This window comes from Abramis brama (genome assembly GCF_963993115.1).
Source record: "Abramis brama genome assembly, chromosome: 1".
NCBI classification, from domain to species: Eukaryota; Metazoa; Chordata; class Actinopteri; order Cypriniformes; family Leuciscidae; genus Abramis; species Abramis brama.
Window position 1 is genome coordinate 38,982,144 of NC_139963.1, and position 27,981 is coordinate 39,010,124.

General features: G+C 38.9%; 1 protein-coding gene across 1 annotated transcript; it reads left to right on the plus strand.

Annotated features, from left to right (window-relative positions):
- LOC311081227 (vascular cell adhesion protein 1-like) lies at positions 1 to 27,570 on the plus strand. Its single transcript, XM_084111662.1, has 8 exons — positions 1 to 140; positions 6,385 to 6,651; positions 6,756 to 7,085; positions 7,360 to 7,602; positions 18,155 to 18,268; positions 23,037 to 23,162; positions 26,764 to 27,093; positions 27,306 to 27,570. The coding sequence occupies exons 1-8, from the start codon at positions 77 to 79 to the stop codon at positions 27,548 to 27,550; spliced, it is 1,719 nt and encodes a 572-aa protein (XP_083967788.1). The 5' UTR covers positions 1 to 76; the 3' UTR covers positions 27,551 to 27,570.
- The last annotated feature ends 411 nt before the right edge of the window (positions 27,571 to 27,981 follow it).

A 27,981-nucleotide genomic window follows, 5' to 3' on the forward strand; every position in this document is an offset into this window, starting at 1 on the left:
CACAGGCTTACACTCTGAGTTACAGTGATAAAGTTGGGTCTTATTTACAGTATTTTCTGATCAATTGTTTTTCAATATGCTTCAACATTTCTTTGGACTTTTTTATCTCTTGGCAGTTTCGCAGGTTTTGAGTTTCACAGGTTTGTATGTTGACTTAATTCTGTCTTTTATTATTCCGATGCATCTGGAATGAGATTAAATATGTTTTAAATGATCATGACTGTCTCGGTCTTAAGACCAGAATAGGGAGTGTTAAATTAATTTATGTTCAGTTGACATGTTTGAGTTTGTACTAACCCTGCCAAAAGTTGTCTTTCTGTATTAGTAAAGCTTTTTTGTTGCATATGACAATAGATGGGCTTTTTTTTAGTTTAGTAGTTTTATTTGAACATGTAAATAAAAATATATATATACAGACATGCATACATATATAAAATTAAAATTAAAATGACAGCTAAATAAAGTCATGTACTTCTCAGCACAATCTTCCAAAATTATTGTAAATAATTCAAATTAGAAATTCCCATGTTCAAAAGGAGTAGGAAGAAGTTCATAACAAACTTTTCAGGTCCTACCCCATTTCTTTTTTCTTTATCCTTTAGTTAAATACAAAACAATTTGATGCTTCTCTTATACATACATCTTTACATACACCGTATATCTACCTACCTACTATACACATAAACCCATGCATTCACATAGATACAGATGCATACATACATGCATACGCACACATTCCCATTTTTTTTTTCCTTTTCTTCTTTCTTTTCCATCTATCTTCTTCATTGCCATCTATCAAATCAAATAATAACACCTCCATACTAGACTTAATGTAGATCAATGAACCTGTATGCAATACTATCACCTTGAGTCCTTTTCGTATTTATTTAATATATTTAGTTTAAATAGTCTTTTAAAATTACTCATTGTTAAACTTGATTTAATCTCTTCACTGCAGCTGTTCCATACATTAACTCCTTTGGTTGTGATGCAGTGATATTTAGAATTTGTTCTTATAAGGTTTTTTTTCACTACAAATGTTCCTCTTAAGTGATATTTGCTCTCTCTCATTTGAAACAATCCTTGAATACTGTTCGATAGCTGGTGATTATTTATTCTGTACATAATTTGTGCAGTTTTGAAGTCAACAATATCTCTGAATTTTAGTGCTTTTAACTTAATAAACAGTGGAGTAGTTGGTGCTCTATAGGTGGTTTTATTTACAATTCTTAAGGCTCTCTTTTGTAAGATAAATATTGGTTCAGTGTTGGTTTTGTAAGTGTTTCCCCATACCTCCAAACAGTACGTAATGTATGGAAGTATGAAGGAACAATACAACGTGTACAATGTTTGTTGATTTAATAAGTAATTGATTTTATACAATATAGCAATTGATTTGGATATTTTAGCCTTGATATAATGTATATGTGGCTTCCAACATAATTTTTCATCGATTATTACTCCCAGAAATGTAAGTTCTTTTACTCTTTCTATTTCAATATCATTTATCATAAGCTTTTTGTTTAGAGTTGTGGCACGATTACCAAAAATTATACATTTAGTTTTACTTAAGTTCAGTGTTAGTTTATTTGCATCAAACCAGCTCTTCATCTTTTGTAATTCATTTTCCACTGTATCCAAGAGTTGTTCCAGATTTTCCCCAGAACAGATTAAATTAGTATCATCAGCAAATAAAATGGTTTTCAGTGTTTTTGACACCTCCCATACATTATTAATATACAAGTTAAACAACAATGGTCCCAACATTGACCCCTGGGGGACCCCACAGGTAATTTTCTTTGACTTTGAAATATGGTTTTGCAATTCAACATATTGTTGTCGATTACGTAAATAGCTATTTAACCAAGAAAGTGCAGTCCCTCTAATTCTATAGTTGTGTAATTTCATAATCAAGAAATTGTGGTCTACTGTATCAAATGCTTTCTTAAGATCCAAGAATATCCCTACTGCATATTTTTTTTGTTCTATTGCTGTTGTTATTTCTTCCACAAATTGAATAAGTGCATGTGAGGTTGTCCTATTAGTCCTGAAACCATATTGCTGATCACACAGTATATTATGTTTAATAATGAAGTTATCGAGCCTTTTAGAGAATATTTTTTCTAATATTTTTGAAATTTGGGAGAGCAGTGAAACAGGTCTGTAGTTTGAAAGTGTATGTTTTTCACCAGCCTTATATATTGGTATCACTTTTGCCATTTTCATTTTTTCTGGAAAGACTCCAGTTTTCAGAGATTGATTACATACATGGGTCAATGACGTGACGCCTACATTTTCTGTCCGATTGCATTTTTTCAGGCAAAAACGGGTTTAAATGCATAAAAAGATACTGCATATTTGAAGTACCTCTCCCATGTATGTACTCACTTTAACTCATCAAAAACCTTTACTTATTTGTAATTTTTTTTGTTATTTAAAGTGTCAAAACATCATGTGGTGCGACCGTCCAGCCATAACTTCTGTTTTGAAAACGTCTTTGAAATTACTCTGAATTTATTCAAATTTATTTTCTGCACTATTTGGCATGATTTCCAAAATGTTTTGTAATCCTTTAAAAAAATTCAAAGCATTTGTATTTATATTTCCATCATAATATACAAACAAACTTTGTCCGATGATGTCCATTTTATGAAATATCATGTGGTGTGACCATCAAGGAACTACCATTTTGGGACTTTTATGTTGAAAACTATTCAAACACAGGACGTTACATCATATACCAATTTACCAAGGACCCATGGAAGCAGCAAGCAGGTTTGTAATTCTCTCAAATTGGAAAAAAATAAACCTCTGTAATGGTTGGTATGTAGTTGCCACATTTGGATGTCATGTGGTATGACCTCAAAAAAAAATATATTATATTAAAGTTATTTCTACAAATATATATTTGTATTATAAATTTCATAGTGACCTTTTTTTGGGAAGCTAGCTTGTTTTGTTTAGGTGGCCAATTCTGTGCCTTTAAATTTTGAATGAATTTGAAAATATCATGTGGTGCGACCAAATATCATGTGCTGCGACCACTGCAGACTGTTTTCCATGATAGATATATGTCCTAGATTGGCAGTTTTATGCTTTTATATTCAATTGACAGTTTATATACAAAAAATACTTTAATTTAGTATCATTTGGAATAGATTTTTATGCAATTTGGGATATTTTTTTCATACATTTCAAGTTTGTTTACTCTTTGTACAATATGAGAAAAATGCAACAACAAAAAATTAGAGCATGAAATTTCAGTTTAGTAATTATGCATTTATTAGTAGTGTATTTATTATTGCCTATTTATTTATTTAAAACTATTTGAATCTATTTTACCAGATGCCACTGCCAAGCGAAAAAATTCTGACCCTGCAGCAAGAGCGGAGTACCTTGATAGGAGAATAGTGAAATATTATTACAGTATAAAATATCTGTTTTCTATGTGAACATATAGTAAACTGTAATTTATTCCTGTGATCAAAGCTAAATTTAATCTTCAGCATCTTTAATCCAGTCTTCAGTGTCACATGATCCTTCAGAAATCATTCTAATATGTAACCCTGGACCACAAAACCAGTCACATTGGTCAATTTTTTTAAATTGAGATTTATACATCATATGAAAGCTGAAAAAAATAAGCTTTCACGTCATTGACCCACATGCGTTAGAGGTTTAACAACACAACCAATAATACTTTTTACCATAAACATGTCAATACCATTCCAGTCAGTTGACTTTTTACTCTTAAATGTTTTAACGATCTCTATAATTTCTTTTTCATCAGTTTCCCTAACAAACATAGATTCATTAATATTTACAATCTTGCTTAGCACATCATTTATACTGCCAGTCTTTGCAAACCCCTCAGCTAAGCCTGGACCAACTCCAACAAAAAAATCATTAAATTAATTTGCAGCTAAGGTCATATCCTTAACTTCTATATTGTTTCTTGTCAGAAAATAGTTAGTGTCTCCTGTTTTGCCTTTTTTATTCTTGATAATTTCATTCAGCACTTTCCAAGTGTTTCTTATATTGCTTCTGTTGTCCTCCAGTAGTTTACTATAATAATTCTTTTTTTTGCTTCTCATGATTCTGGTTAGTTTGTTTTTATATATCTTATATTTATTTTCTGCTTCTTTTGTCCTCTTCTTTAAAAATTCTTTATATAATACATTTTTCTTCTTACATGCATTTAATATTCCATTAGTTATCCACGTTTTTTCATCAGATTTCGGTTTTACTTCTTTCTTTACTACAGGACAGTTTTTTTCATAAAGTGATGTTACAACAGTCAAAAATGAATCATAGGCTTCATTCACGTTATCTACGTACACTTTGCCCCAGTCTTGTTTCATTAAATCCTCTTTGAATATATTGATGTTTTCTTGGGTTCTGTGTCGGGCAATTGTGTATATTTTGTTGTCTTTCCTGGTCCCAGTGTAGCTATGTATGTTTGCAAAAACTGGCAAATGGTCACTGACCTCATTTTTTATTAGTCCACTTTCAACTTTATAGTCAATGACGTTGGTATATATGTTATCAATTAATGTAGCACTATTTATTGTAATTATTGTTGGTCGAGTGATTGAGGGATACAAGCCGGTACTATATATCAAATTAATGAACTCTGTAGTTTTGTTGTGTTCTTGTGGGTTGAGCAAGTCAATATTGAAGTCTCCGCAGATAAAAACCATTTTTTTGTTATTGCTATTACTAAATATTTCTGTTATTTTTCCATTAAACATTTTAATATTTGATCCCGGTTTCCTATAAATGCAGCTAATTAAAATGTTTTTAGATTTTTCCATTTCAATTTGTACTGTGATGCATTCCATGATTGTATCTAAAACAAAAGACATTTTATTAACTATTTTACATTGATATCTTTGGTCAATATATAATGCAACCCCCCCACCTTTTGATTGTTTCCTGTTGATGATAAACAGTTCGTATCCCTCAATCTCAACCAAATCATGATGTTATTCCGTGAGCCAAGTCTCTGTTATTGCTATTGCTGTGAATTTATTTTCCACTTGTTTTAGGCACTGTTTGATTTTTGAAAGGTTTGCGATAAGGCTCCTATTAAAATGTATAATTGATATTGTGCCATCCATTTTTATGTGTTTTTTTAACTGTTCAACTGTGTAATATTCACACTGGCTGTGAGTACCAATGTAAAAATTATTATCTGGATCAATGTCATTTTCAATATCTTGAGGTTTATGTTCTGTATATTTGAAAGTTTCCAAGTTCAGTTGTTCATATTTAGCAGATGAGTTTCTGTCCGAGTTTGTCATGGTCATTGTGTTTGATAAGTTCAGTTCAGTTTGTATTCAGTTACTTTATGTAGGCCTGTGTTGCTCTTGATTCATTCCTTCTTCAAACTTATCGAGCTCGGTGATGTCCCTGATGAGAAGCACTTTCACTGCCTCAGGTGTCGACCCATGTAGTTTGATAATTTCTTGCCCATGTTGCTTGGATCTTGTTTTGTTTTCTGAGTATGCGTGCTTTTCTAGCGATGTCAGCATTTTTCTTGGTGAGGTGTTCGTTGATGTAAACTTCGGTGCCTTTTAATTTCCTTCCCTGTCTGAGGAGTGCTGACTTTTTCTTTCTGTTCATGAACCGGATTATTACCAATGGAGTGGCCGTTTTGTTTTTGCTCGGCAGGGTATGACCAGCCTCAATATCCCCGCTGTCAACATGAATGCCTTTGCTGTCCAAAAAGCAAATCACCTGTTGTTCCAGCGACTCCTTCTCCTCCTCGGAAGCTTCACTCATTCCGGCAGCAGTGTGCCCAGCGTCTGCAGCCACCCTGGCATAGTTCCGGTGTTTGGTTCTCAGGCCGCTGATAACCACATCGTTAATTCTGGAGTATTGCTCGAGGTCAGCAACTCGATTCTCCAGAATAGCGATCTTTCGGTCCTTCTCCAAGCTTTGCCTTTTTAGCATTTGTATTTCCCCCATCAGATCAATGATTTTCTTCTGTTGCGCTGCTATGGTTGAAATCTCCGCCGACAAGTAGTCCAGAGATTTCTTGATCTCCTCCACCTCGTCGGGTAGGATTGGATTTTTCTTAGGCGGCATTTTCCAGCCAGAGTTTTTTGCCGAACGCTGTGACTGTGACTGATGTCTGTGACTAGCAGTCATCCATAACCACAATCATCATTATTTTTTCACTAGCTATTAAGATGTCATGGTCCCAAATCTATAAAATACAAAACTCTAGAGGCCTATCATGGACCAGTGTTCAGTTTGCAGGTCTTAATGACTCTTAGAAAGTTATTTCTGTGTCTGCTTGTAATCCAATACTTTAGTGATGCTATTCTGTGCTGAATCTTCACCAGTTTTAAATCACATCCTTCTCAATGTGTTTAACAGGTACACATGCTGATGATGAATGTCCTGTTCAGCTCAACCCACAGAGAGTTGTTGTGAAGTACGGCGGTTCTGTCTCAGTTAACTGCAGCACTTCTGTCCAGCATAAAGGGTTGGGATGGGAAGCCAGTGAGGGAGCAGTGCCCATGACCAGAGACAGTCTGATCACATGGAGAGTGTCAGAACTGAGAGAATGGGACATAGAACCATCCTGCTTCATAAACTATAATAAGACACAGTGTGTAGTGTATCTCCCAGTGACTATTTACAGTGAGTTTCTCTGTTATTGATATTTTTATCTTTTCATTCTCAGAAATGTCTAATGTATGTACATTCATGACTGCAGATATCAGTGTGTAAATCTTCCTCCACAGAGACTCCAGACAGTGTGTCCATCAGCACTGTGAATCACAACGGACCAATGATGGAGGGAAACCAGTATGAGCTCCAGTGTGACGTTCTCAATGTGGCTCCTGTTCAGAATCTCACTGTCAACTGGTACAAAGGACAGACTCTGGTGCATCAAACCATCTTCACTGACACCATCAAGACTCCAGTCAATAAAACATCTAAACTCCTGATCCGTCCAGACAGAGCTGATGATGGAGCTCAGTACTGGTGTGAAGCAAAGCTGGAACTGGGAGAAGAAGGACCTCAACCTCCTCCAACAGCCCAATCAGAACATCTCAGCATTACTGTATATTGTAAGTAAGATCTGTCAGTTTCTATTATTAATCTTTTAAGAACATCTGTTGTCCAAATCAAGCAGACTTTTAATGGTTGTAGCATGTGACACAGTGTCAAGTTGTGTGATGTTAGGGATCAACATGTAACCTTTTCTTATCAATTTTCTAAATTTGATCAATTTAGCTGAAAACTACTAAATTAAAATTAATGTAGATTAACATAAGAAATTTATGATGCCATATATGCAATGCAAAACCTCTTAAACTGTTTTTCTTTCACTCCTTCCTGCAGTTGGACCGATCATCAATGAGACCAAACTGCCCTCCATAGTGCCTGTGTTTCGAGGATATCCAGTGGTGATAGTTTGTGAAGCCGAGGGAAACCCAAAACCAACAATCAGCTGGAGTGTCAGCACAACTGATATAGTTTATAGTGAAACTCTTACTATAACAGATTCAACACCTGAGGATCTGCTCTGCATTGCGAGCAATTCAGTTGGCAGCACCACCAGACGTGTAAAAGTGTCCAAACAAGGTAATTGTGCATTTTTGTAACATTTTCCATTGTAAGTGAGTGACTTTAAAGGTGCACTATGCAGAAAAAAAAGAAGTATTTTTAAAGACTCATATAAAAATAAAGCCTCTTAGCCATTACTGATGGTCCACTAGAAGTAAGGTGCGTTCAGGTCACTTTCGTCAGAGCAAGATGTCGTTAAAATACAGCAAGGTTTTTATACTCTACTTCCAGAAAATGAAGAACAAAGAATGTGCTTTAGGTGTGTTTTGATTTTTTATGTTTATAATTAATTTATGAAGCCACTGTCAACTTTTTCATTAGGCCTACATACTATTATATTGTTATATTACAATGCTATTATATTTTGTGCAGGCATTTAGCTTATTATGCTGTAAATAGAAAAGTCTGACAATGTCACAGCTAAACACCTATGGTATTCTGACACGTTTCTCACTGATATTCCCCCAACTCGTAAAATAGGGGTTTAAAAAAAATCCTGAGCTTCCCATGCACTCATATTTACACTTTGTTGTGGCATTCATGTGCGTTCAATGGCAATACGATGATCCTGACATGACTTGAACTCGTCATTTATTGTCTGTATCTGAAGCTCGGGAAGCAAGTTGTCGTGTCGCGACACAAAAACAATTAACTAATGTTGCTGTAGCCTTATTAACCGCTATCTGTAACTACGTGCTACAATGGACGCTTCAGTACCATTATGTACCACTCTCCTCCGAGCTAAGCAAACTAATAAAACTAATTAATAATAATTTAACTAAATTATACAATATAATTACAGCAGCGCTGTGGATTATTTTCTCATTCAATATTCTTTAGGAGGCAGTTGCCTCCCTTGCCCCCTCGGAGGAAACACACACACACACACACACACACAGACATTTTACAAACACAATAGATACATTTTCCTGCAGAGTTTACCTCCAGCCATGACAAAATTCACCTGCCATTAGCTTTCTAGTATTCCTGAAGACCTTGATTAACTTGTTCAGGTGTGTTTGATTAGTAAACTTTGCAGGAAAGTGGATCTTGAGGGCCAGAGTTGCCCACCCCTGCTTTGACTATATTCACACTTGTGATCTTGGCATTCAAAAATGACCAGGAAATTAATGGAAAATATGAAAATACAGATTTATTGTACCCAGGTTTATTGGTACAATCTACTAATCCCCCATGATTAAGTAGTTTCAGATACTGTCAAATACAAACTGTAATAAAAGTAAGTAATTATGTCTAAAAATACTAAGAAGGAAATATGCTGTATAGCTTAGGGCTATACAGGCATCTAGTACCATGGTATCTGCCTTCTATACATTGAATATTAAATACATTTGCTCTATTTTTAACTTAAGTACTGTATTCAATGAAAATGAAAGAAAATATGATGATATTCTCCATTAGATATTAACTATAGCTCTTAGAACAACCTTTTAATTATGTGATATATTACTGTTCGGTCATTTAACCCCAAAATGAATTTTTTGCTAATGATTTTGAGTTTTATATTACTTATTCATTACTTGAACCTATTTTTCTTTTTCCTTTCTAGGCAAATCTCTAAACTACATTCTTAGTTTTGCTGCGGCTGTTGCACTGCTTCTTATAATCATCGCATTACTTATCTATGTGCGGAGAAAGAAACAATCAACTGGAAGTTATCGCAGTCAGTAAAGCAGAATGAAATGTGTCTCTTCAGCAGTGGATGCAAATGCTAAGATTGAACAGATGATATATTGAACATCATTCAGATCACAATGAATAAATACGTTCATTGAAAAAAAAGCTGGTATAATGTGTAAAAGCTCATAGCAGCATGTGCTGTCACATGCATGAATATGTGTCAGTGTCAAAAAAGATTGTCTGAGATAAAAAATAAATGTTTAAAACGTATCAAGTTATCTTATCACATGACAACAAAATGTTTTCCTGTATGTTGTTTATGCCATACTGACTTTTATTTGCTGTACAAAAGTGTTATCCACCATGTTGTGAGATTGTCAAAGTTGCCCATGTGACAAGAACAATATATCTTTGTGGTAAATAACTTAAAGGGTTAGTTCACCCAAAAATGAAAATTCTGTCAGTAATTACTCACCCTCATGTTGTTCCAACCCAGTAAGACTTTCGTTCATCTTCGGAACACAAATTAAGATATTTTTGATTAAATCTGAGTGCTGGATCACTCCTCCATAGGCTTCTAAGACACTATAACTTGCTGGCCCAGAAAATGTATTAAAGACATCGTTAATATAGTCCAAGTGATTACAGTGGCTCAATCTTAAGTTTATAAAGCGACCAGAATACTTTTTGTGCGCAAAAACAAACAAAAATAACGACTTTATTCCACTATTCATTTCCTTCTCTCTGGGCCTCGAGTTATTTCACGCAGTGTAACTGCGTAGCGCTTCTGTGTTGTACGTCAAAAGCCAAAAGCCAGAAATATGTGCTTTCTATGTTTGACAAATTTGACAGCACTTTTCATTTATGTTCTTCTTCTTTAAACCTCTTCTTTTGTGTGTGACTTAAGTCTGTATTGACAGATAATAATATGCCTGTTTTATTCTTTTAATAACAATAGGAGAAAATTGCTATACAAAAGGTTTCTTTCTTTCCTTCTAGAGCCTTATAATGAGACTTAAAAACATATATAAACTACTAGTAATTCAGAAAGTTATTGTATAATTAGATTTATTTTAAATGCATTTCTGAATTGCTTAGATCCAAACAAGTCTTTTAATAAAAATGGTAAATGCTTTCAGTACGTATGTTTTCAAGAATATTGTTAATGATTGTTGATGTGTGGTGTTAATAATTTAATAAAGGTCATGTCCTTCCCCTCCATTTTTGAAGTTCTCTCACTCTAGATCTCTCACTTTAATTATGAAACACTACAGTAAATTTGTATTTTATTGAAAGGGATAGAGTAAGGTTTAGTGTTGAGGGTTTTTAGCTATAATTATAGGGCTGTATTTGATTGTATAATTTCATTGAAGTGCCTGGAACATCCATCAGAAAAGAGGAAAAACAAACGGAGAATGAAGCTGATGCACCTTTTCACTTTTCCAACTCGTTAAGTAGGCCTACCCCACATGTCCATTGTGTAGATTTTATTATTGATTACATTTTATGTTGCAGCGAGTAAAGGTGCGGTCACATTTGTGAATTTTGTGAAATTACACAGGCAAAAAGGTCCATTGACCATTGTCAGCAGTGTAGCGATGTAATGTATGAAGCACAGCTCACACAGGAGTCACTTTCACACAGCTTTCTGTTGGTCAAATCCAGCGAATTCCAGTGACCACTTTGGTCCCATAGGGAAATTTTTGACCACACACGAAATTGCTGATCGTGTGGTTTCTAATAGAAATGACTGGAATTCACCAGTGTATGGCAAGCCGTTTTAGCTTAAATTGTACCCAGCGTTACTCGTCGTAATTGCATTTTTACTAGTAAGAATCTACAACTCTACAATTCAATTCTTACTAGTAGCAATTACAGTTAGAGAGCTCTCTTATTCAATTATTACTAGTAAGAATTACAATTACAAAGCTCTCTAATTCAATTCTTACTAGTAACAATTCCAATTAGAGAGCTCTACAAATGAATTTTTACTAGTCATATGTCTCCATTGACTTCCATTCATTTTTAATTACGGAGCTCTACAATTGAATTGTTACTAGTAAGAATTCCAATTAGAGAGCTCTCTAATTCAGTTGTTACTAGTAAGAATGCAATTGCAGAGCTCTTTAATTCAATTACAGAGCTTTGCAATTATACATATCTTTAATTCGTTTTTTACTAGTAAGAATTTAATTAGAGAGCTCTCAAATTGGAATTGTTACTAATAATTGAATTAGAGAGCTCTCTAATTGTAATTCTTAGTTTAGTTTAGTTTAGTTCCACAATTTCACACATTGCATTTGTTGCTACATCAGAAGCAGTTGTTGGGGGTAGCATATTACAAAAGTAACAAGTTACAAAATATATTACTTTTTCAGCAGCCAAGGACTACAACACATTACCCACACAAAATATGGTAATATATCAGTCATCACAATTCAAGTAACTTGAGTTACAAACAAATAAGATGCAGCATGCCAACTCAAGCTGGATACTGGTGTACAAGATCTGCAGAAGCTTATAGCCAACGTCAAAACAAAACACGAGAGAATGGGGAAAAGGAAATCTTTGACTGCACCCCGGCTCGGTGGCATTCTTACTAGTAACAATTAAATTGTAGAGCTCCGTAATTAAAAATGAATGTAAGTCAATTGTAATTCTTAGTAATAATTGAATTAGAGAACTCTCTAACTGTAATTTTTACTAGTAATAATTGAATTAGAGAGCTCTCTAACTGTAATTGCTACTAGTAAGAATTGAATTGTAGAGCTCTCAAATTTAATTCTTACTAGTAAAAATGCAATTACTACGAGTAACGCTGGGTACAATTTAAGCTAAAACGGCTTGCCATACCAGTGAGCATTCACAGAACAACAGATAATTTTACTGCACCTTAACTCTGTTAAAATGGACAATGTTTTCTGCTTGTTGGGCTGTAGACTGTTATTTAATGTGTTTTTGGATTGTTCCGCTCATGAAACACTGAAAAAAATTCTTTCCAAGAAATTTCAGTTGACAAAAAAACTCCCGACAATTTAAGCTGTGGAAAACTGTAGGAGCTAGAAAAAATCGAGGAGCTTTATACAGCTTTTTACAGCGGATGCCATTGGAAACACGGCAATCTATCCCTCACAGCCTCACTTTCATGTCTGTCATGGCTCTGAATAAGGTATATTGACCATCGCCAAGGACATTCTTTGTGTGATTGTAATTCATTTAATTAGAATATGATTCTAAGTATGAAGTTTTGTACACTGTGTTGTTCAAACGTATGTAAGCGTCTCGTTAGTGTCGTTTTAAGTAGGGTAGTTTCAGCTGGCCAACTAGCAGTAGCATCATGCGATTACATATTTGATTTGGTGTAAACATTCCATTCTAACGGTAACACTTCGTCCAACTCACATAGGCTACAGCTCTACTGTATGTTCGCGGATAATTACCTCAGACTGTTTTGCAAACGTTCGCCAAAAACTCAAGGTAAACATGAACCTGTTGATGTTTAAGACATATTTAATTATCAGTTACATCTGACATAACGTTAAAGGGTCAGTAAGCAGCCAATATTCTAAGAGCTAAGAGCTCAAGTTAGAACTGCATGTAATAGAAATAAGATTATAACTATCAAAGAACATAGGATATCAAACAGAGCAGAGTTATAATGTACATAAACATGTCATACAGATTTACTTCTGCAGGAATAGCCAACACACAAACACACACCACTCCCCACATGTGTACATACATACACACATGTGCCCTAGTCATCTTCAAGTGACTTATTGTCACAGTTTACACACTGACAGAGGTTTGTACATGGCAGCTCATGCAGTTTACCCTTAACACAATTTGTTTTTTTACACGAGCAGTGCACAAGTTCCAGTATGGCCTCTGGAGCTGGCGGAAGTGTCATCCAGTCCACTCTGTAGAAATCTCCTACCATCTTCCAGCCATGATTTACAGGAGGAGGAATGTCTGACATGCACTCAAAACTCCTCCTGTGTACTGCAGCCTGATAGCTTGCCCACTGGATGTGTTTATGCAAGGAGTCTTTGTTTGGAGGTATCTCTCTGATTTGAGCAGTTTAGCCCTCGCAATATTGACATCTTGGCAGTCCTTCTGATCATATAGGTCACATGTGTAAGCTTCCAGAGCCTCACATAGTTCTGGTGATGGGGTGAAACTTGTTCCTGGTTCTCTAAACATAGTGATGTATTCTGTTTTTGAACTTAGTTGTTTGAATGCTTTTGCTTTCCCTACCTTATGCAGAGCGCTCACAGTGTCACATCCAGAAAAGGCCTGCAGACCTACAAGGGCATCACATTTGTCTTCGCCAAGATGGGCATGTAGCTTGGTAATGTCAGTAATGTGTGTGTTTCTCCCCTTGGCAGTATAGAAATGGAGGTGGCCATCAATGTGGCTACAGAAAGCTAGAGCCAGCACAAAGACATTGGTGTCTGGGCTCTTGATTACCAGGTCACGGCTGTGTTTGGCTGCATGGGCTGCATGCAGTATCATTCTGGTGTCTGCCTCCTCTTGACTTGTCTCTAAGTCTTTGAGTTCCAGTATCTCAAGGTCAGTATAGCTCACATTCATCTTAATTGCGTGACACTTGCTTCCATGTGCAACAATGACGGTTATATTGTCAATTATATTCTTTGCAGATGAGCTCCAATGTTGGAAGAAATACTCCAGTAAGTTTTTCAGTAAGTAACAATTTCCCGGCATGGAGTGTTTCACACTGTGTTAGTTTTTATTTTACCATTTCCCTGCTGTGTGTCTGAACCTCATGTTTGCAAATAATGCATTGTACTGGAAGCAGGTGTGGGGCCCGCTTGGACGCGTAGAGAACACGGGCGTAAGACCTCAGAGCCTTTCTTTTTACTGGAGTTGCCTCACCATCCTCTGCCTCTACCACTTAAAAAAGTGCAAAACAATAGATTTAGGTTCTGCACCCTTCCCCACATCACTGATTAAAGAAAAATGGTTTGTAAATTTCAGCAGGGGAAAACTCAGGCTCCATATATTGGTTCCACCTGTTCCCTTAACATGGGTAATTGACCAGTTTCACAGCGTTCAGGTGTTGATGTTTATGATGCTATAATTGGAAGGGTCAATTTTTGCAGGGTGTTTTTATTATATTACTGTTAATACACTGTATATATCTATATTATTTGTACTACTCTTATACTGTTACTGCTACTACACTGCACATATCTGTATGTTGTTCATACTGCATATCCATATCTATTCTGCTCTTAAGGCTATTGCTAATACATTGTACATATTTAATTTATATTACTGTAAACCATACTACTTTCTTAACTGTATACTACTGTCTACTCTGCACTGAATGTCTTATACTGCACCGCCTCTCTATACAATATAATACCAACCTTCCTTTTGCAGTTTCTTCAACTAATACTACCTTCTCTCATCTCCTTTGTGCTCGTTTTATCTTTGTCGTGATATTCGTGAAACGGCTGTAGCACTCCCTGTGGTAGCCAGTGGGTTTGTAGGTTCCTGGCTTTGTAACTTGTATGCCTGTACTGCCTCTTCTGCTATAATACTTTCTATGCACTCAAGGTCTTTCCACAGAAACTGATTTAATGAATTTCTCCCAACTTATGTCTGTGAAGGGAATGGTGGGTCCACTTCCTTGAAATATATGCATGCAGCACTTCATGTTTTGCCATTTCTTCCCAGTAAACATGTGCGGGAAAAAAGAGTATTGTCTGGCATGTTTTTATGACGTTGTGTTTCCAAGCAATACCATGGATCAAATGTGTGAAATCAGAATTTATTAATTAAAGTTGTATTTATTAAAGATTACAAAGAAATGACAGGACATCGTGTGACAAAAGATGGTTACATAAAATAAAAACAGTAAGAATGGATAACGTTACCTCTACATTCACATTTTGTGTCAAACTGAATATGTAGCATAAGTGGGTAAAACGCGTCACCAACACCGACACTTTTCCCACGCGCGCTATTGGAGGGATGAAGGTATGGAAGTTCCCTTTCGAAAGGGAACTCTACACTACGTCAGAATGACGCTATGGGGAACGCCTCAGGTGTGACAGGTGTCTGAAATCAAATATCATCTCACAGCAATCATGCTGACCGGCGACAGCCCGTGAATCATTAGCGTGAATGATTAACGTGCAACCTGCAAGTATAAAAGGGGCGCTTTGCAAACATGACAACATCTTTTCGTCTTCAGGGACTGTTTTTGTGGCTTCCGTTTTGAGTATGTGATGGCCTTCCTGTCATAACATTTTTTATGCGTGGTGGGCCACCGCTCATTTCTTTTTAGCCGCAGGGCTGTTAGCCACCCTGGGGTAGAGTAGTTGGTCTTCCTAAAAAAAAAAAAAAAAGAACTTTTTTGCTTTAGGTTTAGACTGACGCTGGCGCTTCAGATAGATCTTATGTCTTACCTATTGGTTTGTGACATTGGTATCCTGAGTACTTCGCTCCCCTGAGCTCTGTAAGGTGTCAGTAGGTGAGTGTTTTACAGCCTCTCAATCAAGTAGGCTGTGGCTCCTCCGAGCTCTCAGGTAGATCTATGCTTGTAGGTCGGCCCTAACCCGGGCCGCCTCTGTAGCTGGCCTAGGTTAGGTTTGGGATGTTGGAGGCGTTCTGCTAAGTATAGCTGCCACATTCATTATGTGTTAGGCTTCCTCCCCTAGATTTCAGCCTCCTCCCTTAAATGGGAGTTGTTGGCCAAGGCCCGCCCCTTTCACTGCATTCAGGGGTGGTAGAGTAATGCAGGGTGGTAGTTGAGGTATGATCCTTCAGGCAGGGTTAGGCTGTCTTTCGCTCTGCGATGTGATAGTTTGCCAGACCCTGCCGAACAGAGCTACTTGGATTAGGCCTCTAGAGCTGGCTCCACTCAGCCCGTTGAGCTGAACCACTCGAACGAGGGGTGAAGGTTGGTTGGCTTGCAAGCAAGCCCCGCTTCCCCAGGCTGGGCACAGGACAAATCCCTGTTACCCTTTGGAGCCACTTGCAGGCCCGCTGCCTGTCTAACATTTCAGGGGCATATGGTGTTACTCCCCCACTAAACGCGGGGTAGTTTTGAGTAATCCATTCTCAGCTCTGTATTATCTACCTCACACCACGATGGCTCCGGTTGAGCAGGGAGTTCTAACTACATTTCATTCCGGTATTTGAACTCCGCTCCCTTGAAGCCAGGGCATTGCCATGAACTGACGCCCATGCATTTAGTAGGTAGGCCCTTGAAATGGGGCCTCCACTAGGCAGAGTGGCGTATGTTGTACTCCCCTGCTATGAGGGTTTTGCTTTGTGCTGAGTACACTGCCTTTGGCGATGTGGTTAGGTACCAGGATGCTGTAAGCGCTGTAGTAACAGTTTTTCTGCCTTGAAGGCTGCACAGTTAGGTAGTAGGCCCCAGCAGGCCTCCTTGACCGGGTAGCCCCTAAGATAGGGCTCCTAGGCCAGCTCACCTTCGTTGGTTGGCCCTGGTAGTTCGGGCAGAAGACTCACTACCGAGTAGTAGGTCTTAACAGGCCTCCTCGGAGGTGGGTCACAACATTGTGGAGCATACACTAGGTCAAAACTTTAGGAAAGTTTTTTATTAGTATGGTTCCAGCAGTGTTCATTAAAGTAGCAGAAAGACTCGCTATCAGCTAGTAGGCTCGACCGGGCCTCCCTGTTAGGCGAGTCCCCAGCAGCAGTACACATCCAGCTGATTAGACTGTTTCAGGAAGTAGGCCTCTTCAGGCCTCCCTGAAGATGGGCTCCCACATTTTTTTGTGGGGATCAGGTAGTAGGCTTTACTAGGCCTCCCTGAGGGCTGAATCCCTCATACTGTGGTACTAAGTGGCCCTGAGGTTGAACTATCAGGTAGTAGGCCTCATAAGGCCTCCCTGAAGGCAAAGCCCCATAGACAGTCAACTGGACTGCCAGTCTGGCCCACTGTCAGCTGTGGTTTTCAGGTAGTAGGCCTCTCCAGGCCTCCCTGAAAGTAAGCTCCTTCATGTCATGGTTCTCTGGTAGTAGGCCTCACCAGGCTTCCCTGGAGTTGAGTTCCATCATACTTTGAGTTTCCACTTGAGTTTTTCTTGAGCTCCCACGTTCTGTGGTTATCAGATAGTAGGCTTCACCAGGCCTCTCTGAAGGAGAGCTCCCACATACTGTGGTTGTCAGGTAGTAGGCCTCTCCAGGCCTCTCTGAAAGTGAGCTTCCACGTTCTGTGGTTATCAGATAGTAGGCTTCATCAGGCCTCTCTGAAGGTGAGCTCCCACATACTGTGGTCGTCAGGTAGTAGGCCTCTCCAGGCCTCTCTGAAAGTGAGCTTCCACGTTCTGTGGTTATCAGATAGTAGGCTTCACCAAGCCTCTCTGAAGGTGAGCTCCCACATACTGTGGTTGTCAGGTAGTAGGCCTCTCCAGGCCTCTCTGTAAGTGAACTCCCATGCACTGTGGTTATCAGGTAGTAGGCCTCACTAGGCCTCCCTTAAGTTGAGCTCCCACGTTTTGTGGTTGTCATGTAGCAGGCCTCTCTAGGCCTCTTTGTAAGTGAACTCCCATGCACTGTGGTTATCAGGTAGTAGGCCTCACTAGGCCTCCCTGAAGTCGAGCTCCCACATACTGTGGTTGTCATGTAGTAGGCCTTACCAGGCCTCCCTGGAGGGTTAGCTCCCACTTACTGTGCGTTTCCACTTAGCATGGTCTTTAAGGTAGTAGGCCTCTTCAGGCCTCCCTGAAAGTGAGCTCTCACGTTTTGTGGTTATCAGATAGTAGGCTTCACCAGGCCTCTCTGAAGGTGAGCTCCCACATACTGTGGTTGTCAGGTAGTAGGCCTCCCCAGGCCTCTCTGAAAGTGAGCTCCCACGTTCTGTGGCTATCAGATAGTAGGCTTCACCAGGCCTCTCTGAAAGTGAGCTCCCACATACTGTGGTTGTCAGGTAGTAAGGCCTCTCCAGGTCTCCCTGAGAGTAGTTTCACAGTGGTGCTGGGTTTTTGTAAGCTAGTGGCCGCTTACTTTCAGTTTAGCAGACCTTATCAGGCAGCTAGCGAAGGTGAGCTTGCGCCCTGGCTCGACTCAAGTTTTTATTCTCTGCTACGGGTTCCCTCCTGGAACCTCTTTTTCCTGCTACAGCCTGGTTGCCTACCAGGTAGATCTAATGCTCCTCCCCTCACTGAGGGTCAGTATGAGTATGTGGTCTCCTGAGTCTGGTCAGTCGGTCGTAGGCCTCTCTTGAGGCCTCCCAGTTAGATCAGCCCTTAGGCCCTCACAGGCCTCCTCAGTGTTTTGAAACACAAACACTGAGTTGATCCGTGGATTGAGTAGAGAAACTCCCCTCGCTGGCAAGGGTTGTAAAGCACTATGCTGAGTCATACTCTCCAGGATATCCCGTCTCTGAGATCCGGTCCGAGTGGTTCACTGCCTGTTTCACAGTCCCTCGGGTTGGATGCCTTCCTAAAGGCAAGTGTCCAGAGGCTCTGTCTTCGGACAGACAGGAAGTGGCCAGACTGTAGTGTCTTATATAGTGACACCAGGTCAGGCCTGCCTGGTGGCGTTTCAGGTGGCACGTTCCCCTGAATAGTGACTGGCTGGGGTTCCTCAGGTTCCCTAGCCACATTCCCTAGAAGGGACCCCTTCTAAGAAGTTGAAGTTGTGGTCCTTGGCCCTTGAGCAGGCCCAGGTAGACCTTTCACTAAACTATGTTTATGGAGGTTTTCTGTGGTGTCATTTAGCTTGGGCTATGACCGTAGGGAGTGCTGTCACTGACAGCTCAGTGCTGTCACTGACAGCTCTCCTGAGTCTGGTCAGTCGGTCGTAGGCCTCTCTTGAGGCCTCCCAGTTAGATCAGCCCTTAGGCCCTCACAGGCCTCCTCAGTGTTTTGAAACACAAACACTGAGTTGATCCGTGGATTGAGTAGAGAAACTCCCCTCGCTGGCAAGGGTTGTAAAGCACTATGCTGAGTCATACTCTCCAGGATATCCCGTCTCTGAGATCCGGTCCGAGTGGTTCACTGCCTGCTTCACAGTCCCTCGGGTTGGATGCCTTCCTAAAGGCAAGTGTCCAGAGGCTCTGTCTTCGGACAGACAGGAAGTGGCCAGACTGTAGTGTCTTATATAGTGACACCAGGTCAGGCCTGCCTGGTGGCGTTTCAGGTGGCACGTTCCCCTGAATAGTGACTGGCTGGGGTTCCTCAGGTTCCCTAGCCACATTCCCTAGAAGGGACCCCTTCTAAGAAGTTGAAGTTGTGGTCCTTGGCCCTTGAGCAGGCCCAGGTAGACCTTTCACTAAACTATGTTTATGGAGGTTTTCTGTGGTGTCATTTAGCTTGGGCTATGACCGTAGGGAGTGCTGTCACTGACAGCTCAGTGTGACCTGGGGGTGAGTGGTACTAGCGTTCATTTGAATTGCCGGTTCTGACAGTTGTCACTGCCTTTTGGCATGCACTCCCCTTAGCATGGTGGCGTTGGTATATCGTTCCCCATAGCGTCATTCTGACGTAGTGTAGAGTTCCCTTTCGAAAGGGAACGTCTCAGGTTACGACTGTAACCTATGTTCCCTGAGAACAGGGAACGAGACACTACGTCTTCCTGCCATGCCTCGGGGCCTGCCTGCAACAGTCCCTTCAGACGATAGGATGTTGTCATGTTTGCAAAGCGCCCCTTTTATACTTGCAGGTTGCACGTTAATCATTCACGCTAATGATTCACGGGCTGTCGCCGGTCAGCATGATTGCTGTGAGATGATATTTGATTTCAGACACCTGTCACGCCTGAGGCGTTCCCCATAGCGTCATTCTGACGTAGTGTCTCGTTCCCTGTTCTCAGGGAACATAGGTTACAGTCGTAACCTGAGACGTTTTTTCCTAACATAATTAAAATGAAAATTCAAATGGTTAAAAAGATCAAATAATAAATCAAAGTATCAAAACAACTGATCAAATGATAAATCAAATGGTCAAATAATTAAATAATAAATCTAAATCTAAAAATGGCTGCACAAATGATAAATCAAATGCTCAAACCATATTTCATTTCCTCATTCGGGATTTGATTTTTAATTTTCATCATCAACCCAGTATAAACCTGTCATAATTGAATATAAAAGTCAAATCAAATGCTCAAACGGACATCGCAAATGATAAATCAAATGCTCAAACGGACCTCGCAAATGGCAAATCAAATGCAAATTATGAATGTCAATCAAGTAGCGTGGGCGGAGATTTGAGATGAGATGAGACGAGACGGGTGGGGTGGGGCCGGGCCCGGGTGGTTGTTTAGAGCAGTGCAGTGGCTCTTCACTGTCACACACTATAGTGTCATCAAATTCAGTTCACACATCACTGCTGTCCTGATGGTTATACTACAACACTTATTTTGTATAAATATCGTTTTGCATATTTTTTATGATTATTATTTATGAAAAATATTCAAAAACTTCACTGTAATTCACTGTATTTTTGGCAAATTCTGTTCACACATCACTGCTGTCCTGATGGTTATACAACAACGCTTATTTTGGGAAAAATATAGATTTTAAATTGTATATACTATTGTAAATGTAGAAGTTTTATGATTTTTATGAAAAATATTCAATAACTTTACTGTAATTCACTGTATTGTTGCCAAATTCAGTTCACACATCACTGATGTCCTGATGGTTATACTACAACACTTATTTTGGAAAAAAAAATTTTTTTTTAAAGTTGTATATACAATTGTAAATTTATGATTTTTTAAAATGATTTTTATGAAAAAATTCAATAACTTCACTGTAATTCACTGTATTGTTGCCTAATTTAGTTCACACATCACTGCTGTCCTGAAGGTTATACTACAACACTTATTTTGGTAAAATATATATTTTAAATTGTATATACAATTGTAAATGTATAATTTTGATGATTTTTATGAAACATATTCAATAACTTTACTGTAATTCACTGTATTGTTGCCAAATTCAGTTCACACATCACTGATGTCCTGATGGTTATACTACAACACTTATTTTGGAAAAAAAAAAAAAAAATTTAAGTTGTATATACAATTGTAAATTTATGATTTTTTAAAATGATTTTTATGAAAAAATTCAATAACTTCACTGTAATTCACTGTATTGTTGCTAAATTCAGTTCACACATCACTGATGTCCTGATGGTTATACTACAACACTTATTTTGAAAAAAAAAAAAAAATTTTAAAGTTGTATATACAATTGTAAATTTATGATTTTTTAAAATGATTTTTATGAAAAAATTCAATAACTTCACTGTAATTCACTGTATTGTTGCTAAATTCAGTTCACACATCACTGCTGTCCTGATGGTTATACAACAACACTTATTTTGGGGAAAATATATTTTAAGTTGTACAATTGTGATTTTTTTATGATTTTTATGAAAAATATTTAATAACTTCACTGTAATTCACTGTATTGTTGCCAAATTTAGTTCACCCATCACTGCTGTTATAAAACAATCGAATCTGTGAATTTACTGCCAACTTTACTCAACTGCACTAGTTCTCTTCCGCAGTCGGTGATGCAGGGAGTCTTGTGATTGGTTTTCAAGCCAGCCAATCAGAATTTAGCAGTCTCATCTCTGATTGGCTGGAATTATGGCATATTGTAACGCTGGGTTGTGTTGAGCAACACAACGGCTGGTATGAAAGGAGCAAGAAAGTGAAACTTTGCACACACGAAAGAGAACGTCCGCGCACATCCAAATACTTATTTTAAATGCAAAATTGATTTTCGTTCGCTCGCAATATTTTCTTATCTGCGAGACGAACATTTCTCCGTAAAACTCAGTTCACGCGCGTGCGAAATGCCCTTTTGCACGCTCAAAATGTGATCTTGCGTGCGCAGAATTCTGACCGAAATCTCACCCCATAAAGGACCCCTTGGAAAATGTTTTTCAGAGAAACTTTAGTTTTTTTTTGTTTTTTTTGTATTTTTTTTGTATGATGTTAAATTTCTGTGAGAGCATCAAATTATGAACCAAAATAACTCCAACATCCAACGTCATCTACGTATTTTCTGGTTATCTGGTTAGGGTAATACTATCATTGCAAGGATTCAGGTTATTTCTAGATTTCATTTTGTTTCTGAGTATGTTTTGCAGTCATCCATTAATACGTAATGTTCGTGACTTCAACCCAGTGAAATTTCCTCTCAAATTCGTTTATTGGTGGGGTTAGTTTTTTTGTTGTTGTTGTTTCACTATTGCGTTGTTCGAGCTACAGCTATTCAGTCACAGACTTGCACTCTGAGTTACAGTGATAAAGTTGGGTCTTATTTACAGTATTTTCTGATCAATTTCTTTGGACTTTATTTCTTGGCAGTTTTACAGCTGTTGAGTTTCACAGGTTTGTATGTTGACTTAATTCTTTCTTTTATTCTTCCGATGCATCTGGAATGAGATTAAATATGTTTTAAAGTTTTGCTTTTACTTTATTGTAGGCTAAAGTAACAGAGTTGGGAGTGGTAAATTCATTTCTGTTCAATTGACATGTTTGAGTTTGGACTAACCCTGCCAAATATTGCCTTGCTACTGTATTAGTAAAGCTTTTTTGTTGCATATGACAATAGATGGGCTTTTACAGAAACCCATTACATTTTTCACTAGCTATTAAGATGTCATGGTCCCAACTCTATAAAATACAAAACTCTAGAGGCGTATCATGGACCAGTGTTCAGTTTGCAGGTCTTAATGACTCTTAGAAAGTTATTTCTGTGTCTGCTTGTAATCCAATACTTTAGTGATGCTATTCTGTGCTGAATCTTCACCAGTTTTAAATCACATCCTTCTCAATGTGTTTAACAGGTACACATGCTGATGATGAATGTCCTCTTCAGCTCAACCCACAGAGAGTTATTGTGAAGTATGGCGGTTCTGTCTCAGTCGACTGCAGCACTTCTGTCCCGCTTAGAGGAATGGGATTGGAAGCCAGTGAGGGAGTAGTGCCCATGACCAGAGTCAAGGCGTTTCTCAATGTCAAGGAAGGATCCTCGGAAGCCAGAATTTCGAGGATGCTACGTCATCGACATCCGTCGAAGGACTGTTCCAATGTCGAGGATCCTCGGAGTCCTTCGTTCGAAAAATATCCCATATACAGGAAAGGATGCATATGTGTAGCCTTCGCGCTCTTCGCGCTCTCAAATCACCCACAATCCTATGCAGATCCGTGGCGTGTAGCTTTGCTATCTTGTTCAAAAAATTCAAAATGTTGGACGTTAACGGAGTCGGAGCGTTAACGGGGCAATATGCTTTCAAATATATTTACGTTACCAAACATTTGTTTTAAAAAATAATTAATTATAAAAATAATTGTTTAATAAAAATAATTACATCCATTATGTTATGGGTCAAATTGACCCGCACTGTTTAAACACACTTGACAGTCAAATAATCAATATGATTAAAAAGGAGTTTATTGATTTAAAAACGATTATATTGCCTGAGTGAACAGAACTGCGTCCATAGCAACGCTCTGTTTTTCATTTTCACTGACGTAATGACGCAATGACGTGCACTTGCTAGCCTGTTCCATTTACGTGTTCTCCGAATGCTAAAGAGGAGCCTCGCCTCATGTCTCGCCTAGCCTCTGAAGGAAGTGACTTGGAAGGACCAGTCCTGCCAAGGAAGTATCCTTGACATTGAGAAACACTGTCAGTCTGATCACATGGAGAGTGTCTGAGAGAATGGGGAGAATGGGGAGTCACAACTGAGAGAATGGGGCATAGAGCCATCCTGCTTCATAAACTATAAGACACAGTGTACAGTGAATCTCCCAGTGACTATTTACAGTGAGTTTCTCTGCTATTGATATTTAGGGCCAAAGCCCTGAAAGGGCGAATTTGCGCCCTTGTATTTTTATGTATTTTTGCGCTTCCAGTCAACGGAATGTTGACTAAACTTACAAAACAAGAGTTCGCCTCACACTCACGTGGGAACTGCTTGGCTGGGTACTAAGAAGTGCAACGCCGCGCCACGTTGCGTCTAGGACAACTCGAGGTATCGCACACCGGACGCGCACTTTCTCAGTTTATGGCCAGCAATATTGTAATGTTTAAGGACATTATGGAATTAAGATAAGGTCTGTACTATGTTATGATTGTACTGTACAATTAAATACAATCGTTGCTAAGTCTGCAGTCTGAACACTTTACCTCAGAGCGTCCGTTAACTGAATGAATTGAGAATATCACCTGAAAATCCGATAACATCAGCAATTTTCATCCACGCAGCTGATTTCTGTAAATGAATGTAAAACTAAATGTATATTGCAGCACAGAGTGAAGTCAGTATATACATTAACGACGATTTGAGACAAATATGAGACAAAAATGTAAATGGCGCTCTGTGGCACGGAAGGATTTTGAACAAGGTCCTGAGCTGTAGCTGGGCGCTGCGGACAGACGCCGAATGGCACTGCCGGTGTGTGGACACTCATAGAGAATAATGTGTACGAATTTTAAAGACGTGGCGCTGCGCTTCTCGTCCGGTGTGCGACCCCCTTTAGCGTCGAGTTTCTTAACTTTTTTTTCGCCGACGAAAGCAGAGCCGTGGAGAGCTGCTTCGCCATGCTCTCATTGTTTTGAAGGGGGAGCTGAAATGAGGGGTTGTGTCGCCTAGATTTGCTTCCCCCAGTTTACATTTTCCTCAGACAAATGTTTTTCTCCCACACAAAAACAGAATTTTATTCCAAATATGTAAAATTCCGCGAAATTCCTCGTTAACACTAGATTCCGCGTTAATTCGCCAATTCCGCGATTCTGTGATCGCAGAAATTATAGGGCCCTACTTTTGGGGCCCTTAACGTGCTCGAAAACTCTTGAAACTTTGCACACAGGTCAGAACCCGCCGCCATCAGGGCCGGGCTGAAGCTGGTACCCAGGCGTGGCAGGGGGGCTCAACAGCGCCCCCTTGAACGGGGTCCGAAAACTTGGTCCATAAATCAGACACGCTTGCATGTAATAATATGAAACTCAGTACACATATAGATCTCATTGGGCCAAACAACTTTCGTACTTTTACTTTTTACGCCAGCCCAACAGGAAGTCAGCTATTTAGGGTTGTTTGGAAACACATGCAATGGAATTTGAAATACTCCTCCTAGGCAATTCTTCCGATTGCCACCAAACTCGGTCAGCATGAAGTCAAGACATTGAGGATGCTAAATTGCGGACGGATTTTTGATATCTCAAATGGTTTGGCCGTGGCGAGGAAACGAATTTATGGCGAATAAGGGACAAAGGAAGTGTATTATAACTTCTGCATACATTAACTGATCTTGATGAAACTTCAGCAGTGTGTTCGTTGTAAGAGGCCGATCACATGGACGTGACTATTGTGAGTCAAAGTTATAGCGCCACCAACTGGCAGCAGGAAGTGTGTCACTTTCAAAATGCTTTGAAATCACCCTCTTATTTTTACCCAATTTGCTTCAAACTTTATGTGTATAATGTAGACACACGGCAGATGTAGACCTGTGAAAGGATTATTGATGTCTTAGATACTGTTGCCGTGGCAATGCATCAAACTTTATTATTCTTTTTTGATGCTTTTGAGACTCTTAACATACTTGAAATTGCATGAAACTCGACAGACACATCACATTTACTAGCCAGTAGACATGTGCAAAGTTTCAAAAACGGGCACAGTGAGGGGCTCAGTAGCGCCACCTTTTGATAAAAGTGGGGGGTTAGTTTTATCTACAGTAACAAAACTCGGTATGTATATTGTTCTCATCAAGCCAGACAACTTTCTAATTTACAGTCATTAGCTCCAACCAACAGGAAGTCAGATATTTTGGTTTGAATGTGGATTTTCTGGAGAATTTTCTCTCTCTCTCTCTCTGTCTCTGTGTGTGTGGGGTGTGGGGGATTTGTCTATTGCTTTTAATGTTTTTCAAGGTTTCTTCAAAATTACGGATTATGTTTTTATGTGTCCACTGTTCAATCGCGCCCGTGCCACACAAACACACACACACACACACACACATTCCAGCATTGCAATCTTGTCATCGCAGCCTGTTCAGTATAGCCTTAATAAAATATAAAAATAAAATAGTCAGCCTAACATATAAAAATTACACTGCTCTGTTTAAATAGTCAGTAGTACAATTCGTACCATTCACGGTAAGCATGCTCCACTGTGATGTTTCCAAGCACATTTTTGCACGTTTGAAGAGGATGATTTTTTTCCGTCGATATTGGAATGTGAGTGAACACTCACAATAAAACACAACATTGTCCTTTTGTCAAACTATAAACTACAACTACATATATATATATATATATATATATACACACACATATACATATATATGTATATATAGTTATAAATATAGCTGCGAGCAGCGATGACGGGCCCAAGACGGTGGCACCCACACCCCGGTGCCTTTAGGATAACTAAAGGCACGGGGTGGCGGTGCCACCGCCTTGGGCCCGTCATCGCTGCTCGCAGCTATATTTATAAATATATATACATATATTCATATTTTTATCTTTTCTTTCTCTAAAATATCTGTGTAAATCTTCCTCCACAGAGACTCCAGACAGTGTGTCCATCAACACTGTGAGTCACAACGGACCAATGATGGAGGGAAACCAGTATGAGCTCCAGTGTGACGTTCTCAATGTGGCTCCTGTTCAGAATCTCACTCTCAACTGGTACAAAGGACAGACTCTGGTGGATCAAACCATCTTCACTGACACCATCAAGACTCCAGTCAGTAAAACATCTAAACTCCTGATCCGTCCAGACAGAGCTGATGATGGAGCTCAGTACTGGTGTGAAGCAAAGCTGGAACTGGGAAAAGAAGGACCTCAACCTCCTCCAACAGCCCCATCAGAAACACTCAATGTTGAAGTTTACTGTAGGTTAACTTATTGCTAAGCTTGCAAATTTGATTAAATTTAATTCAGTTTATACTTTCTGAAGGGTCTTCTAGCATGAAGGATGTGCAACTGTCATATTTCATCATTATGCAGAGATTTGCATATTAACTGAGATCATTTGATAAATATTGCATATTAATTAACATAAATATGTTTCAGTTGTGAAAATATGTTCTTCTGTCCTCCTCAGATAAACCAAAACACTCCAGTTCATCAGAGACCATATATATAAATGAAGAGCTCACACTAAACTGTACAGTGAAGGCAAACCCGGCTCCTACGTACTCATGGCACTCAGAACATCTGAAAGAGGCGATCAGCTCCTCAGAGCTTCTGTCCTCCACGCTCAGCTCAGGAAACTACACGTGCATCGCCACAAACTCTCAGGGAAGAGACGCCAAAGTGTTCATCCTCAAATCTACAGGTGGGTTATAAATGAAAAGAAAAATGAACTGCATATCTGTGTTCGATAAAATGTATAATTTACAGTAATTATTTTTTGCTTATATTTGAATAGGATTTTATAAATGTTCATTAAGATATTTTGCATTGAATTTCTTTTTATGTATTTAGCTTAGTCATTTTGCTCTCATTGAAAATGAGGAAGGAATCTGAGGGCACATTTGTGAAATATCTGATGACTTACTTGAGTATTTTGTGCTGATATATGACAAAAACTCTTTCTGGATGTCGGGTCGGGAGTTTCCTCAGCAGCTCCAGCACTGCTCTTCTCTCTTCTGTAACTGTAGACAGGGATTGAGCTTTGAAAACATTGTGTGTGTGTTTCTGTTTGTACCAGACACAGGTCTTCTTTCACAGGCAGTCGTCCCACATTCTGGAATGTTCTTATCTTCTCCCAGCTTCTG

Bases quoted from the DNA above. Each gene is read 5' to 3' on its own strand.
- LOC311081227 (XM_084111662.1), top strand. From the start codon at position 77: ATGCTTCAACATTTCTTTGGACTTTTTTATCTCTTGGCAGTTTCGCAG. The intron at 6,652-6,755 runs GTGAGTTTCTCT...CTTCCTCCACAG, and splicing joins TCTCCCAGTGACTATTTACA to AGACTCCAGACAGTGTGTCC. The intron at 23,163-26,763 runs GTGAGGGAGTAG...CTTCCTCCACAG, and splicing joins AGGAATGGGATTGGAAGCCA to AGACTCCAGACAGTGTGTCC.